The 18,267-nt window shown below is 36.0% G+C and overlaps 2 protein-coding genes across 2 annotated transcripts; both read left to right on the forward strand.

Annotated features, from left to right (window-relative positions):
• The first annotated feature begins 3,473 nt into the window (after positions 1–3,473).
• Positions 3,474–10,503, forward strand: LOC114529066 (gastrin/cholecystokinin type B receptor-like). Its single transcript, XM_028550791.1, has 3 exons — positions 3,474–3,776; positions 7,356–7,893; positions 9,144–10,503. Exons 1-3 carry the CDS (start codon positions 3,665–3,667, stop codon positions 9,367–9,369), a joined length of 876 nt encoding a protein of 291 aa, XP_028406592.1. The 5' UTR covers positions 3,474–3,664; the 3' UTR covers positions 9,370–10,503.
• Positions 10,504–12,948: 2,445 nt separating this feature from the next.
• On the forward strand, positions 12,949–15,407 carry LOC114530163 (galactinol synthase 1-like). The gene has a single exon (XM_028551746.1). The coding sequence runs from the start codon at positions 13,512–13,514 to the stop codon at positions 14,637–14,639; it is 1,128 nt and encodes a 375-aa protein (XP_028407547.1). The 5' UTR covers positions 12,949–13,511; the 3' UTR covers positions 14,640–15,407.
• The last annotated feature ends 2,860 nt before the right edge of the window (positions 15,408–18,267 follow it).

Raw genomic sequence — 18,267 nt, forward strand, 5'->3', positions numbered from 1 at the left:
CTATCCAAAGAATATTATTATGCATTACTAATGCGATCTCGATTGTGATTGGCTAAAAACCTAGAGATAATTCTCAATGTCTTGCCACCTACACGACATTGAAAATTATCCGTAGGTGACGTAATTTTTTTCGCTAGTTTGTTGTCAATAATGGCGCAGGCTTCCTCTCTAAAAAGGAAATACATAATAAAACAATTATTGAATTCGGTTTTCGCATGACATCGAGCATTATCAAGCCTCAGTTTGCGATATCACACTCAACCAGATCCAATAGTTGTTAATTATTCATTGGATACTGAAAACGCGTTGCACGAAGCATGCATGGACAGTGGAGTAGATAGCTCTTCAATAGATAAGTTAAAATTTACCCGTAGAAAACAGGATTTCCTGAAAATTCGTACCACAACGTCAGCTAAGCATTTATAACATTAAATTCATAATCATATGAATTCTCGATAAGTTACTGGGAAGGCTTGAACAATTAGCCTTTCTCACGGTGACGAATGTGCCGCCGTTTTATGGGTACTTTTTTTTAAATTGTGAGCGCAAGACCTTGTCAGGGCGGCTGTCTTTAATTTTAGGCTTAATTTATTGTTCAAATGGTCTATGGACTCTTAAGAAATGCTTCTTACATTGCCATTATTGTTTAAACGCATTTAAGAAAATGGAAAGCACCCCAAAAATGGCGGATATTCGTCATCGTGAGAAAGGCTATAGATTCGCTTGATATCTAAATATAAATTTCGATTTTGAACACATTGCAATTTTATTCCTTGACGCTTTGTCTTCCGGTTCCATAAAAATTTTGTCTTCCGGTTCTATAAACAGCAACACTGTTTTTACGTTTTTTTTACATTTGACAAAAAATTGTAGCCTTGCATGTTGTCTATTGCGTGAATGAAATTACTTTACTTAGTTCAAACAATATATGAGCAGTTTCCTTGGAATAGGTTGAATCTTTTTTGCATATTCGCGTTTATAAACAGATAAGAAGTGTGTAAGAAATTTACCGCCCGTTATCATCGTGAGGATGTCCGGAAAAACGCCGTTCGGAACGAAATGCGCAGGCAACGCGAAACGCTGTTACGACAAATATATAAACAATAGCCGGATTGCACTTCGAAAACATTTTTAATAGTGAGTACGATCATGTACATTAATTTGTTGAAATGCGGTAACAGGAATATTGCATTTTTGTCATGATGGAACCTTTTTATCGTTAATGTTTACGGTGTTTTCTTGTATCTTCGAATTTATCCACTGGATAATGGATTTAAACTACCTCCGGACCTTGGATAAATTTATCCAGTAGATAGCGTTTTTTATCCGCTGGATAAAGTTATCCAAGCTTCGTCCAACGCAAATCACACGCTGGATAAAACTTATCCGTTGGATAGCGAGTTATCCGTTGGATAGGGACTTATCCACCTTTCGAACAACCTTTAAATAATTTGGACGACAATCGCGTGCAGACCACATTGCGTGCATGTGGTCGATTGTTGTCGAAATTATTTAGAGCCCTGACGTTTCACTTGGAAGTTCGATAATGCTTGGCATGGATAGGTACCTGTCTTATTATTTTTTAATTGATTCAATTGATCAACGGGAAGTTGAAAGAACAAAACAACAGGAACTTAAAGTCTTTCTGAAGTAACCTTCATGGACCTTCATGTAACCGTTGTTGAAAGTTTTTAATTTTTTCATTTTTTTGACATTTTTATCTCTCTCTTTATAGCAATTTTATATTGGTGCACTAACACAAAATTTAATTTTTCAATTTTCCAAATCTTCCCACAGTTGGCCCTTCTTCCATGGGTAAATATGACTATTAAGACAATTTGTGTGGAATGTTATGTCACAATGCAACTATGGGGAAAATTATGCATTTAAAATGATCAAACCGGTCATATTTGAATTGAAATCGCGAAGCCCCGCTTACACTACACTCGATTTATTGGCACGGCGCAATGAATTGACTGTAGTGCAAGCGTCTGGACTTTAGAATTTCAGTCGTTAAACGTAAAGCGGTCAAACTGCATTTCCCGTGCTATATAGGCAGATATACATAATGATATACTTGCATGCAAAGTTCTTGAAAAATATTGCAAAATATTCTTTGTATATAGGAAAGGTGTTTGACGTCACTGGAGACTTTCGCATAGTTCTCTATATCGTTTGTGTATGTTGCCTGGTTGCCGCTGTTATAATGGATTTTGCCTTGGGATATACGTAAGCTGGCAGGCTTAGACAGGAGCGAGAGCGAAGCTGAAGTAACCTTCGTGTGACCTTCATGTAAGCGTTGAAGAAATATTGAAGTTTTCAATTTTTTGACATCTTTATCTCTCTCTTTATAGCAATTTTATATTGCTTAATTGAGATAATACCTTCGACAACACATGTCTTCTTAGTGCACTAACACAAAATTTAATTTTTCAATTTTCCAATTTCTTCCCACAGTTTGCCATAGAATTCTAAATTTCTAGAAACTATAACGTGAAATAAACCTATTTAAAAAACTGTACGTTATAATAAAATTGTTAAAATAGAAAACTATATATGCATGCATGAGGTAATAAATAATATGCGCAACTTGTGATCATCGATCCGTCGATTTGCTGAAATTTTTGGGTTCGCAACCTGTAGAAATAAGGCACATATGCAACTCATGACTGAAATCTGTATTGATGTGTAAAATTTGAAAGAACAACACCGCACTACATGAAAATGAATGAATCCGAGTGTAAGTGAATGAAATGAAAATTGCGGCACTGAGTTGTCTCTACCTAAACCAAAACCGAATTTGGGAATATGGCAAACGTTTATTATCTTCTGATATCACGATTGAACTTTGCATTGAAAGGTGTAGTCACGTCCCGCATCGTCGCTCGTCAATTCAACTGAAGTAAAAAATAAACAAAAGATAAGTCGTGATACGTAAACGTGAACGTAAGCGGTTGTCTAGGCAACCCTGAAATGCGCCATATTCGTCATTTTCATTTTAACTAATGTAATTTAACTAATGAGATTGCATTTTACACTTATTTTACTTCCTTATACCGAGATAGCCGTTACCAAACACTCGGCTGTGTGATATATATTTAGGGGAAACGTAAATTACGCAGACTGAATTTATAAACTTGCAGAGCAATTCAACTGACATGCAATTCGAAAGGGAATCGCGCCAGCTCGTCTGTGGCTATATAATATGAATACAATATTAATAACATACTACATGTTGTTATACGGAATAAGAAACTGGGTTGTTTAGTCAGCTGCGTAGCATATCATTAGGCACAGCTATCGGACTGACATAACGCCTCCGCCGACATCAAGAGCATACTTTAGCACATCGCTCTTAAATTTTAAGCAAACAACTGCAAGTTGAAATTACAAATGTAGTGTATAAGTACACCTTCAAGTAGTGGTCCGAAGCCGTCCACGAATGCGTGCAACGTAACATTTTTTAGAAATGACGCGTTCCTCGATATCAAATCGACCAGCAGCGGACTTGCCTCTTAACCAGTCTACGAAAGCGCCAAAGAATCCTTTCGTTTACGATAAAGTCTTCAACGAACCGGCGTTTCTTTCAATCTACATTTTAATATTCGTTACATCTGTCGTGTGCAACAGTTTGGTGTGTTGGATTGTGAAGAAGAACCGTTCAATGCATACAAAAACGAATTTCTTGCTGGTCAATTTGGCCGTAGCTGACATGCTCGCGACCGTTTTGTCAATTTTTCATGTGGTTGATTACTTGGCGATGGATTTACATTTGGGTGAGTGTTAGAACCTTGTTCTTTTATCCATAGTGACTAGTCTATAAGCACATTTCTATATGCGAATACTGTTCATTTTACATGTAAATATTTTTTAATTTTTTTACTCGAAACAACTTTACTACATATATCTTATGCTGTTATCGAAAATTATTCCTAAAACACTTCTTGTATATATTTGACACGTTTCACGTTATATTTATCCCCTTCTTCCCCAACACTAGCCAATAGCAATAGCAATAGCAGTAGGGATAGTTTGGCATTGCTCTCTTCGTGACCTAAACAACCTGTTTTTTTTGTAAAACTAATATTAGCTTTTTGGATAATTTACGAAAAATGGGCATGAGTTCTTTTTATCATCTATAGAGCGCGATTTATGAGCTGACCAAAGAATTTTAACACAGTTTTCCTGCCAACATGGGATCATTTTGAAAATTCCGTTCTAGTATTCGATCGCTGAACGAAAAATCGGTCGATTTCTTTCGACAACCGTTTAAATGTAGGAGTTCTGTGAATGTTTGAAAAATTAACATTTCTTACTTCTCGCAATAGGGTCGATTGTTTTAATTTTCTTACCGGATAATTCGCGTACGACATGCAGAAATACGTCTAATTTATTACTTATAAGTATAGTGAAAATTAAGATGTATTCATGCATTGTTAAGGCGGATTTTCTTTATTTTATCAGTCTTGGCAAATGACACTTTAAATTATGAATATCAGCAATTGACATGCAGTTTCAGCTTGAGAGGATGGCAACTGAATGCATACGCAACTTGCTCAATTGCATGATCCCATTGTTTTTGGAAACAGACCCAACATCTATATATATTGTGGGTTTAGTGCAATTTCTTGGAAAAACTGAACATTTTCAGCGGGAACCTTCATCGAACCTTCATTCAATTTTCGGCTTTATCAATTCCTTTAAAGGCCGTTTTCCACTTCAGACCGCATCGTAGCGAAACGTATGTTTTCAAGTCATTATAGTTCTGGTCGAATACTTCGGAAACAAAGAAATACGCTACGGTTCGCTACGATACGGTTGAAGTGGAAAACAGGCTTACTGAGTCTTTATATATCTTGAGTGCATGCATATATACAGTGGGGGTCAAAAGTCTGAGTCCATACAGTCAATCATTTTTCTTAGTTTGCAATAAATGGTATCTTGATTTGAACTTGCGCATTTTATGATAGTCATGCCTCCCATATATTTTCTCGTTGATTCTCAATTAAGTTGTACAAGAAATGCGGATGATTCTTTTTGTGTACCAAAGATGGAAAAATAGATTAGCGCAGCGAAAGAAAGAGAGGCCAGATAATCGAAATCAACAATGACGTGATATCTCAGCGAAATATTAAGTTGAGGTTATATGTGTCGAAGGAAAAGTTCGAAACGCGGTTTGTGAATCATGCAGGTTCGTATGCAATCAAATGAAGATCTGTGTTATCAATTAAGGGCTACCCTTGCAAAGGAAGATGGAAAGAAAACCGGTTGACCGTCCTTAATCAATTTTGGAATAGAATTTGACAGTGTTGTTAATCGGGCTTAATAATTGTAACTGCTATACTTGTCACAGGAACACTGAAATAATGAGTACCGCTGTTTCTATCCATTGTGGGAGGATTGAGTTTGGGGTCGCGATGATGTTTGCTAATACTCTTGGTCAGGTTTTATGAGAATTTTAAAATATTCTATCTCTCACTTGTCATCTTTCTTTATCGGTCATTTGCACCGTTTGTCTTGTTAAGCTCGTTTATATGAAATATGTCCACTTACATCAAGCGTTCCCTCTTTAATATCTAATTTATTCGAAATTATATCTCATTATACCATAATAATAAAAAGATTGCGGCATTTCGATTAAATTATAAGTTATTTAAAGATTATTTGAGGAACGTTTAATACACCCGTTTATGTCACATCAATTAAGTGAGTTTTTGCTACCTTTTAAACAACCTTTTTTGTCTGCAATGTAAAGTTTCCAATAATAATATGAAGTTCTCATTCGGCAAAATGTCATGTTGATATGCCGACATGTCCACCTCCAGAAAATTATGCTTTAAGTTGAAAAAAGTCGTCAAATTTATGTATTTAATTTCAATGTTGAGAGATGCGATAAAACATATATCTTTATACATTGGAAGTAACAATTAAGACTGAGTCCAGTCAATATGATTTTTGTCACATTGATATAACGACAGCACTGCATGCCTGCGTCATGCCATGTGTCTGAGATCATGTTATAAGATTTAACACAATTTGGCGCTGTTAATTCTAATAAAATTCTTTTGTATAACCTCTCTAATGCTTCAAAATAGCTTTGATTTTTTCTGGCATGGAGTGAACAAGTTTTGTTAGCACTACAAGTTCAATTTTCTGCGATCACAGTTGGCATTTTAAACGTTCCAAGTCCGACGTTTCTATGCATGCATTATTTGGTAGAAATATTTAAGCCGGGAAATGAAACAGTGCATGGTTATCACTGTGTCAATTCATCGTGATACTCCGCCAACCTCCCCAAGCACCCCCGCGCGCTCAGTGCTGTACCGCGAAATACTTCCAAGAGCCTGGGAACGAGGCTGCTGCAAAACAGCGTAAACCATGACAGCGTAAACCGGGCCTTACTTTAAATGACCATGCAATTTAAACCAATTAGCATCATGCTTTATGTCAAGCATTTATACACTTGTGGGTGCTTAGGTCCCAACACGGTGCTTAGGTATTCAACTCTAACTATTACATTGTGTTACGAGCCGCTCCTTTTAATTACTATAATGGCTGCGCTTTGGGCTCAATTCGCTCGCAACAAAGATTTTGAAACCGATTACTTTTCAATTATTTATTCTTTGATACTATACTTATAGTTTAACAAAATTTAACGTCTTTATAACTTTTGATATATAATACTACTTAATAATTATGACTTAAACTGTTCAACTTATCTGTCTGAGCACAACTCTCGATATCTTGACAATTCTTGATTCATTATATCGTAACGGTTCTCTCTATATTCTTTTGGCTTGTGGTTCTTTTCACGTTACTTCTTTAATTTCGTTTTTAAAGCAACGATGCATGCCTTCAAGACTTGTGCTCTGACTTTTATATGGTTTGCCAGGAGAAGAAACTATAAAACTATGGCATATTTCCCCTACGCAATACAGCGTGAATAAGCAAGTAACATCGTGATGAAGCGAGTAAACAACAACAATGGTTAGCCCTAAACCAATTATGTCGGTTACATTGTTGCATGGTTTGCGGGACGAGGTTCTCCGCAGCTATTTCCTTACTCATAGAATGCATATAAGATTAACTAAGGTTACTAGGGTTCCTTAAATGTATAATATTATAATTACATGATATTACCGGTCGGATCATCTAAAAATTATTATGGCTGATTTCAATAGTTTTGGGGTTTTTTGGAACACCCTGTATATAAGTTTTGGCTAATTGTAGCTCGACGCTGATTGGCCAATTCTTTCGCTAACTATATGGTTACCCGACTACTTTTTCATATAAGGGAATACAAAGTTCTGGGAGAGATTTGACAATGGAATGTGTTTGCTCTTTTAATGTTACAGGTGACATAGCGTGCAAGTTCCGAGGGAGTTTGGTCTACATCTGTCACGGTGTAAGCGTTTTCACATTGACCGCTATTGCGCATGAGCGATATCATGCTATTTGCCAACCGCTCACCAATCATCTGCGTCAAACCTCCATTAAGTGGATAATACCGCAAACCTGGCTGCTGTCGATGATAATTCACGTTCCATCCATTGTCTATTGTGGCACGCAAATAAATAAATACAAACAATCCAGCTGTAGCTGTTATGAATTATTTCCTTCGCATGGATCTGCAAAAGCGTATGCCATCTCGAGATACATGGTACTTTTCGTTCTCCCTGCTGTCTTAGTTATCTACCGCTATACGTTAGTTATAAGAAGCTTGCGTCAATCCTCTTCGGGTGACGGTGATTCCGGATTTACGCCGCAAGAAACAAGGAAACGTGTCGTTAAAATGTTGATCGCATCGTCGGCATTTTTCTTTCTGGCTTGGGCGCCGTTTTATACATCATACCTTTTAAAAGATACAGGAGTTGACAAAAGGAGTGTATATAGGTATGTGAAAATCAATAATATTAATATAATTAACCATCCAGGTTTTAACCTCCCCGTAAAAGACAGTCAATTGAGGGTATGAACAAGCTTTGGCTGCTTTGCTATTGGTTGATGATAACAATAAAAAACAATGAACTATAGAAATTGATTTATAAAACACTGTTCACTATTATCAATTAATATTTTTTCAAATACATGTTGTATATATACAGGGTGTCCCAAAAAAAACGAAAACTATTGAAATCACCCATAACAATGCCATTGTTAGAGTTTGAATGCCTAAGCACTCTGTTGGGCCCACAAGTGTATAAATCGGGGTTGCCATAAGCATTTTTATGCATGCATATGATGCAGTCAAATTTGCTTGTTCGCAAAAATAATATTTATTAACAATATTTACAATTTACAAATATGGATAACAATATTTAAATGTGCATCTCAAAAACCATGACCTTCGACATGTCCCCTTTCTCTAGCAACACAAAGCATTTAGCATTTTATAAGTTGCATTAAATCCCCACGGGCTGAAATTTGTGAGCACGGCATTCAAATTTTAACAATGAGTGATTTCAATAGTTTTCGTTTTTTTTGGGACACCCTGTACATTGGGAAATGAATTCAGCCACCTGAACTAAGTTTCGCTGTGACGAAGCTATAGTCAAAACATTGACTTGACTCAGATTTCTACAGATGTTTCATTGTTTAAGTTTAATCAAACTTAAACAAACTTAAAGTTAGCGTTTAATGTGGTATAACAACTGCCTAAAATAGACAAAACACTTCTCGACGTTTCGACCTGAGGGAGAGAGTTTCATACGAACTCTTTTGACGAAGGCCCTCGGGTCGAAACGTCAAGAAGCGTTTTGTCTATTTAAGGCAGTTGTTATACCACATTTGATGCTAGGTTGTTTGAAAACGCTGCGACGCTGCTCCTGGTTATATTGAGACTTAAATTTAGGTTTAAACAAACTCAAAGTTACACAAACGTGTTACTTAATTCCTTTAAATCTTAAATTCCAATACACTTATAATATATCTCTCAGTATATAAGGGCTGCAAATTTTAACAAGTAATCAATATTAGGAACCTTTTTCTCATGCTTGGATTTTCTGACGCTTATTAAAATTGTAGAGAACAACCTTGAAATAGGCTGCATTCAAAACATTGAACATTTTGTCTTTCATACTGACCCCATTATCCTGCAAGAAATATTGAGTTTAATAAAGAATTTCACGCAATACTTTTTTCAGCTTCATCTGGTACTTCTCAATGTTGTTGGCACTTGCTAATTGTGCATACAACCCTGTGATTTACTGCCTGCTAAGCAAGAACTTCCGTGAGGGTTACAACGCAGTCTTTTGCTGGTGTTTTCGAGGTAGAATTATCTGGCCTTCACGTGCAGCTGACAGCGATATTGTTCTCAATAATAATGTCATGGGAACAGGTCGTGGTTATCACATTGATGACGGATTATAATCAATATTTTTTTATATAGCAAACCGAAGAACGTTTTGTTCTGCTTTGATTCACGTGCTGTTCCAAGCACGCAGCAAGTTCGCCACAATCCCGAACCCTGCTAAAATGTTTTAATACAGACTTTAAGATCTACGACGTGACACCCTGCTCTCCACGACGCGCCTTAATTCAGCGTTGTGAAAAACAAAGCTTTAATGAAATCATTCATACTATAGAGAAGCGCGGAATCTTTTAGTATCTCATTAACTATGAATGATCATTCCATCCCGTCTATTGTCATAGTTGCATTCCAGCCGACCGAAATACGACGTTTAAAGGCCGAACACGCCGGATGCAATCCGACAACGTGACTCGATTTTCACGAATTTTTTAATTTTCAAAAGCAACTTAGTTTGATCATAAGTTCCTTGAAAGTTTGTGATGGTGATAACAGTAATTTTGGATGACATTTAAAGAAACGTAACCCGCTCGAGTTTTCAGCAAACTCCGAACGAAGTTGTGCAGAAAATACAAACAGAAGCAGCCATTTAAGAGCGTAAAATTTAATTTATGGGCGATACTCAATCCTGAAACACTATCTATGGGAATAAATCTCTCAAAGCAACTCTCATTTCTTATATTAGGGTTTAGTTTAAGGCCAAATCAAGATTTCTTCATTAAAACTCTCAACTTTCCTATAAAACCTGTTTGAAAAAAATATCAATTAAGTGTATCGATTGGGCGAATATTTGGTAATCCGAAATGGCTCCAATCTCATCGCAGTAACGCAAGAAAGTCGTCGTCATTGCATGCAGGTTGAAAACATTTAACGTTTTTACTAAAGAAACGGTGTAGGGCATTTTGAATTGAGTATCGTGGTTAGGCTGAAAAACGAAAGTTGGTATGTATATAGTTTGGAGACCAGTTGTGGATCGGGAAGATATACTGCAGATATAGCTTATATACTTGGGGTTTGTACATATACGTAATGGCATGGTTTCGAGTGAGTTTTTCAAAGACCTCAAAATAGTGATATCTCAAAATAAACCTAAAATAAACAATTTGAAGGCTTTGAAAAACTCACGAGTATATGTTTTTCCAAATTGCGCGACAATCTATGCTATTACCTATTATTAATATACATAAATTAAAGAATTAGGAGACACATATGCTACATAATTGTATGATAAATAATTTATTCAATTAACAAATATCATGCGCAGTCGCATGTTGTTTTAAAATCGTGTCAAAATAGAACTGTTTCAAAGTTTTTACGTAAAATATTTAATTTATATGAAGATAACAAGAATTATAACAATCAGGAGCATTTTTAAAAACGTCTTAAAGAAATTAGCGCTGCATGATATTTCCTTTTTTTGGCACTAGGATTTCCTATTTTTTGCACTGGGATTTTCTAAAAATTGCACTACTCTAAACCAATCAGAATTGAGAAATTTTGTTATGTATATTATTAGGAAGATAATATTTATTAAAAATTGAACAACGAGGTGTTCTGTTGCATGCAAAACTAAGTGATGTATACCTATTCGTCCGGTCCTGAATTCCAATGTGAAAACTGCACGATGTAGCATTTTAAACAGGTTGCAATAACAACTCAAGGTTTATATTGAATCACTCTCTAAATCCATTTCTCACATACATTTTAGGCTTTGTTTATATATGGTTTATACAGCCTTCACTTTTAATTATAACGGTCAGTAGCCAATGTCATTCATTATGGATATGTTAATTTGTCAAATTTGTATTATTCATCACAGCAGCCAATATATACATGGAGTTAAAATTACTCCATCAATGACAATGTATTAACTCATCATCACGAACATCTTGATCCTTTCAGCCTTTTGGCCCTTTCATGCAGAGAAGAACACTCAGTAATCCGCGAGAACTATAATTTGAATTAATTTAGCTTTGTGTTAAACGGATGAATAGGACCCATGTTCCTCCAGAGTAGAAATATATAAATGATCGAAATATTAATATATATAAGGTGTATGACCTTCAATTTTCCACGAGTTCTTATTAAACACTTTTTATATTTGTATTGTTATAATATGCATATAAAATTACTAACAGGATATTGAACTTGTAAGAATGCATAATGCCTTCGTTTTACTACAGCACCTCAGTTTCTACTAAAGTGTCTAGATACTCCTATATATGATTGTTGTTTTATCGGAAATTTGATTGTAAAGGAAGAGATACGCATCCAAATCAGTTCTATTTTCGAAATGCATGCAAATTAGGAGCTTCTATGCTAAGAAGTACCTGTCAGGTTTTTGTTGATTTGATTAAATTTTCTGACGTGAATATACTGACATTAGCAACCGGATAAGTGTATTCCGTCTCTGCGATTATAAACAAAGCATTATTTCGCCTTCATAACGAAGTAATCCGCAACAAAGTCGATGGATGCTTGCATCATTCGAAATTATGCCGCCATCAGACCAAAGCAGATCAAAAAGAATTGACTGACTTTAAAAGTGGAATTGTACCCAAGGTATGTCATACTGTCTATTATATGTAAAACTTCATACATAAAAAGTGTCTCCCGATTAGTTTCAAATTCAATGTTTCTATAGTTACCGATATATTATATGCAAAGTATTAATGGATGCACATATACACGCTTTGAAGATTGTCCTCTCTTCGAAAGTCCTGATGCCATGATATAAATCTAGTTTGATCCTTTGTCATTCGGTGGGAAATTAGATAAAAACTCGTGATTGCTTGATTCATGTGTCATACATTCGAGACGGCATGCTAAAGTCAATACTAGTATATAGTCAATATAGTCGATAACGTTTTCACGTAGCCGGGTACAATTTCAACTAGACCACTTGTTTCCTTGTATCTATAAGTTGTATAACCCGGCCCGGGCACGTTTCTCATCGGATGCGTGCAAGTGTTTCGTATTAACGCTTATAAAGGTGGCGAAAGATTATCTAGATGCAAGTTTGTCAGGATGGCGTCTATGCCAAGGCAAGGGACAGCCACGAAAGATAATGCCTTGGCTGATTTTAGGGTCTTTAAATGTCATTTAAAATAATCTTTTCCATTTATTTGAGTGTTGTGCGTACACGGCTACAAACGAAGTAAATATTCAATGTTAATAATCTCTTACTCTGGTTTATAGTTGGGGCTTGATTTGGAAAGAATAGTCTTTAAGAATAAGAATAATAGTCTTTAAGAATAGTCTTTAAGAATTTAAGAATAACAAGGAGTTTGAGGACAATACTGCGGTATGATTTACATGCACGTTTTATTATACGAAATATAAAATATAAAATCTATAACGTTCCATCAAAAGCAGAGTTACTAGAAGAAGAGTTCAACCTTCCTCCGGTAGGATTTGAAGTTTTGAAAACCTTCCTCAAAATGACGTTACGTCACTGAGTCAAGTGGCAACCGGCATAAAAAAATATTTGGTTTTTGGTACATTCATGTGATAAATTATAGTGTTCAACTTTGAACATTCGTCACAAACCTCATTCAAAGCAAACCTTCTTCACGTACGGGTGGTACCCGCAGCTTTTTTGTGACTCTGAATTCAAAAGAGCTTAGAAATTTCAGAAATGTCCCTACTGAATTGAAACTTTCGTGTAGGAAAATTTTTATATATAGTGTTGATTATTGTATTGATTATTTTGTTTTTTTTGGCAGTAGGAAAAAATTAAGCAAGAGGGTGTTTTTCATATTCAAACTACGCGTCAAATATTCAATTAATTTTTTCTTGAAAATAAAACTATGGAGTATGGGTCTATGCACCTTACTAAAAACGATCACTTACTAATCACTACTATGTTGTTTATTTTGTGGAAGTGTCAAAAGTAAAAGAAGACTATTTTTAAGTTGTAATTCGGCTACATGAAAAACATATTCCCATCTACAATTCAACGATAGTGTTTATAGCATTTCACCGATGAGAATTGACACCTGAGTATATGACAGAGGCTTTTCCAAAATGGCGAATACTCATCATTTACAAGTCTTTGAACGTCTAACGGATGTTGTATATAATTTAAATTACGGTAAATTTGATGATGATAGGTTAAATTGTTTTAAAACTTTTATATCATTGCGTGTCATATAGCTAACGGTTGAAACCAACACCTTACAAGTGTTGTGATTTCGAATGGTATATGTATCTCATGTTTTACTTTCTTTCAGAGTCAGCTATGTCGAAAATAAATCTCAATTTTCCATCACATTCATTACGCCACATATCAGCGGTGCGTGCGCCACGCACTCCACCTGTGAGACTGACAAGGACGACGGCAGCCCACGAAAAACGTCGCTACCTACAACGTCCGCGGTACGCCTACATCACTCTTGTCATGTGCGGGGACGAATATGCAATTGGGGCTGCGGTACTGGGTTGGTCCCTTCGTAAGTTTGAAGTCAAACACGAGCTAGTCGTCATGGTTACATGTGACGTCAGTATCCGAACTCGTAAACTGCTAATGAAGATTTATGACCGAGTTGAGACAGTGAAGTATATCGAGTCAAAGACGCTAAGTACACTCCGAGGACACGAATACAGGAAGGAGAAAGAATGGATGAAATATTGTTTAACAAAGGGGAACATGATGAAATTTATTGAGTATGATAAGGTTGTATGGTTGGATGCAGATATGATAGCACTTGCTAACTTGGATGAGATCTTCGAGTTGCCAACGCCGGCTGGTATATGCACCAGCATAAGGGAAAACGGAAGGTGGCATGGCGAACGATTGCCTGAAGCTGAGATTAAGGAGTCGTTAATTAACAACTACGGGGTGAAAGGGTGCATTATGTTGCTCAAGCCATGCGTGAGGGATTATCTCATGATTAAGACTCAGCCGCAGGCAGGGCACGGTAGTGTATACCCGGGACCAGATGAATATTTTTTCACCATGATGTATAAAGATAGATGGCATCACTTGGATCCGAAGAATGGTTGTGATTCCACAAACGTTAGCAACAGTGTTCAACCATCAGCTGTTCATTTTGAGCTTAGCAAACCGTGGCAAGTACGAATTTCTGATGATTGTCCAAGTGTTAGAAAATGGTGGGCGTTTGCAAAGGATTTGATTACCGATCATCCTCAGTTCACATCTCTTCTCCCAGCAATTAGGACACCGACAGTTCAGTCCAGATCATGGCTGTTCTTATCTCCAGTTGAACAAGTTTCTTTTAAATTAAGAAACGATTATACGCCAAAGGAAGACGACATTAGAAAAAAAAGAGTTGAGAAGAAAATCACTGGTCGAAGACATACTGCAATTTAAATACAAAATAAGATGCACTATGTACTACATCGTACAGGACTAATAAGATTATGGTAAGCCTAGCCTTCCTAGCCCTAATCTCGTTAGGTGCCAGACGCAGAAAATTGGTTCCACACTTGCCCAGTATTGTGCCGGTTACTATGTTTCAAAGACTGGTACGCCTACCGGAAATAAGTGCCTCTGCAGGAGTTTAATTGGTTTAGAACGTCGCCAGAGTTACAAAGATGACGTCACTATGTCACTACAGACGATCAAAACAACATTTTAACAAGCTTGATAACAATGGATTTCATGAGGATAGTAATTGAATTTTCGACAACATAAATGTCTACAGACTAAGAAACACATAAATGAGGAAAAATCATTTAACCAATCAGAAGACAGAGGCGGCTGGCCGAGCGAGGAATAAAAGCAGTGAACATCTAAAAGGCAATTTAAATATGTTAGTGAAGGAGACCCTAGGTCAGGAGGTCGAAGCGCACTATGATTGTTGGGAAAGTAAAACCAACCCTGTGAAATCCCCCACCACTGAATGTAAGAAAAAAAAAATTTTACTTAAAACATACGTACTTAAAGTTTTCCTAGGTAGTTTTTAGATGCTATTTTCCCCCATTTAATTTGCGGATAAGTTAATCCGTCATTTTTTTGAAATAACCATCGTTATTACTCTTATAAGATATTTTTAGATTGTTCGATTTTTTCGCTCAGTGTAAGTTAGGCAATAAAAAATCACATCATGCAAACTATTCAAACAAGTTCTATTTTTAATGGTCAATTTTTTGAACATCTGGAGAAGAGTGAATGAGAAGCTCCTCGATATTTCTCGGTATTTTCCCATCCACGGATATTTATAATTTATAGACTGGAGTGAAGAGGATTCGGTGAAATATTTCCCGAGGTAAAAGTACTCGAAGAACGCGTTAAATAATTACCGTATAACGCATTTTAACATTAGCCAACTTTTTTTATATTTTCTTTTAGGAAAATACGGTTACATTTCTCCGTCAGAATCGTTGATATCTTGATTTCAAACAAACAACAACACTATTTCCGCCATTATTTTCCGTGGTTGCGTGTAGTCCTCGCGAGACATCTAATATCACTGTGTGATAAATTTAATGTCACATGCCCAACCTCGTCCTCAGGGCCTTTTATCTTGATTCTGGGTTGTGGTAAAAGGCCCTGGGATTGGCAAGCCGCTTCTATCTTCTGATTTGTGAAATAATTTTTCCTCAGTTATGTCTATTAGCGGAATATTTGTAATTATTCCAAAACAGTACAATTCCAATATGCTTTTATACGACAATATTATCCGTTCTACACAGTGAACTCAAATAAGACTGGAACGCTCACTCTGTCGGAGGTTTGAAGCCAAGATGGCGGACACTGAGTTCACTGCTTCTATGTGACGCCGCCATTTTAAAATATTACGCAAAATTTTATGGTAAATTATGCTTATTCAAAACACCCACGAGATGTGAGTATTTTGAAGGGCCGATCCCAGGGCGTCTTCTCTTTTCTATCCCCAAGCCCCAACCCCACATATAAAGTTCCAAAAGGTCCTGGGAACGAGGTTGTAACACGTCAAGCTCGGAGATGGAGAACTGGGATGTGATCCCGCAAAAAACTCCTCATCACATGGTACAAATAATGTTTTTTGATTGGACAATTTGAATTTGAGGTATAATATTCTCTAATATTCCCCCACACCTCTTGAATGTACGCATTTATCCCCTCTGTCTCCTTATTAGATGTAATTTCATCCACCCAACCTAGCTGGATTACGACCTCACATCGCACAAGTAATTTTTCAGTATGTCTATAATGATGTCCATAATGAAACATAATCCTTTTTGGATTTAGAAAAATAATTTCGTAAATAAAAATATCTCCAATCAATGTTAAATATCAATGAATTGTTGTTGTGAAGAGGAGAGATATCTCAATGGAGTGTGTTGTTTTGTGATTAAACCGTTGGACTTAATTAATCAGAGTCTCTCAAAATAGTTCTATATTGTCACATGCGCCCGTTTTCCCGCGGTATTGGACTGATTACAAAAAGATAGAAATCATGAAAACCAGCTGCCAAAAACGTGCATACTATAGTCTCTCTCGAAATATAAAAGTATTAAAGATGTTGGACCAATTTTTTTCTTCACATTCTGATGTAAAGATTAATTCGTAATTACATGCATATTAAGAAATGCCACAAATTTTATCTAGAATCTTCAACACAAATTATGTTTTTTTTATTTTACACCGAAGCAACATCTACATGATATTCTAGAACAATTTATTCGAAAGAAATGAAATTAAGAGAAATGAAATTCATGATAGCCCTTCCGCGCGTGAATCGTAGCAGGCTATAATAATCTGTACGACAGATTATTATACTCGGGCTATGGCATTGTAAACGAGATTTTGGAGTATCAAAATCGATTACACATAGAGCTAGAAACAACGTATTAAATTTAGTAAGTTTGAGATTTTGTGGTCAAATATTGTAGAGTTTATATAGTTCGGCAAATGTTTGTACATATTTGTATATTAATTTAGGAATATGCAAAAAAATTATAGACATCGCAGGCATATATAGCTAATTATATTTCCTGCATTTCCCGATATTTCACAAGTATATCAATGCATGTTTTACAGTTGGGATATGCTTTTCTCAAAACATCGATTTTCTTTTGATGAAAACTTGTTTATACATTTGTTTAGTGCAATTAATTAAAAACACAGCAAGAAAATAGCATCCCAAAATTTGTAAAATGTCAATGTGCTCGGTGAAGAAATGTGAAACGTGAAAATTAGAGCCTGTCAAAACTTGAAAACTCTGGATATATCTGGATATAAACATGCATATCACTTGTGGAGTTCCTCAGGGATCGGTTCTAGGGCCTTTGTTGTTTTTAATATATATAAATGAGTTTAGTAATTGAGCCAGTGAAACAGACTTTCATCTGTTTGCTGGCAAATTTTCTCGCAAATATCTTCAATGTTTAGAGACAGACTATAGCACCCAATTAGCTATATGCAATGTCAATGAGTGGCTATTTGCTAATAAGATGTCTCTCTCTCATCCACGTCAAAAAACCCCTGATTTTCTGAATTGGAAGGATCCTCTCAAAGAGACTTTGGCGTTTTGTCAAAGCTTCGTGAGTTCGTTTCTTCTCGTATACTTTTACACGTTTATTATTCAATTATTTACGCATTTCTTATATATCGTGTCTTGATTTGGGAAAATACTTATAATATTAATACTATTTACGTCCTTTGAAAGTTTTGCAAAAGAAGCTATTCGTATTATATAACGTCTTCTGAATTTTTAGCGCACACCTCTTCTCCTTTCAAAGAAACCTTTAACATTTGTTATTGATCTACAGTAAGCCCTTATACGGCAATATTTATGCTTCAATATAGCAGGGATAATTTTGATAAATTTTTAGAATTATTCTTAAAGTAAATACGCTTTTATATGACAAATTAAGAAGAAGCGTGCATGGCAGCGTCTTCAAACAACTTAGCATCAAATGTGGTATAACAACTGCCTAAATAGATAAAACACTTCTCGACGTTTCGACCTAAAGGCCTTCGTCAGGGGCCTTCGTCTCCTGACGAAGGCCCT

The sequence above is a fragment of the Dendronephthya gigantea genome, unplaced genomic scaffold, assembly GCF_004324835.1.
Source record: "Dendronephthya gigantea isolate DGI-Jeju-01 unplaced genomic scaffold, DenGig_1.0 000001F, whole genome shotgun sequence".
In the NCBI taxonomy this organism is placed as follows: domain Eukaryota; kingdom Metazoa; phylum Cnidaria; class Anthozoa; order Malacalcyonacea; family Nephtheidae; genus Dendronephthya; species Dendronephthya gigantea.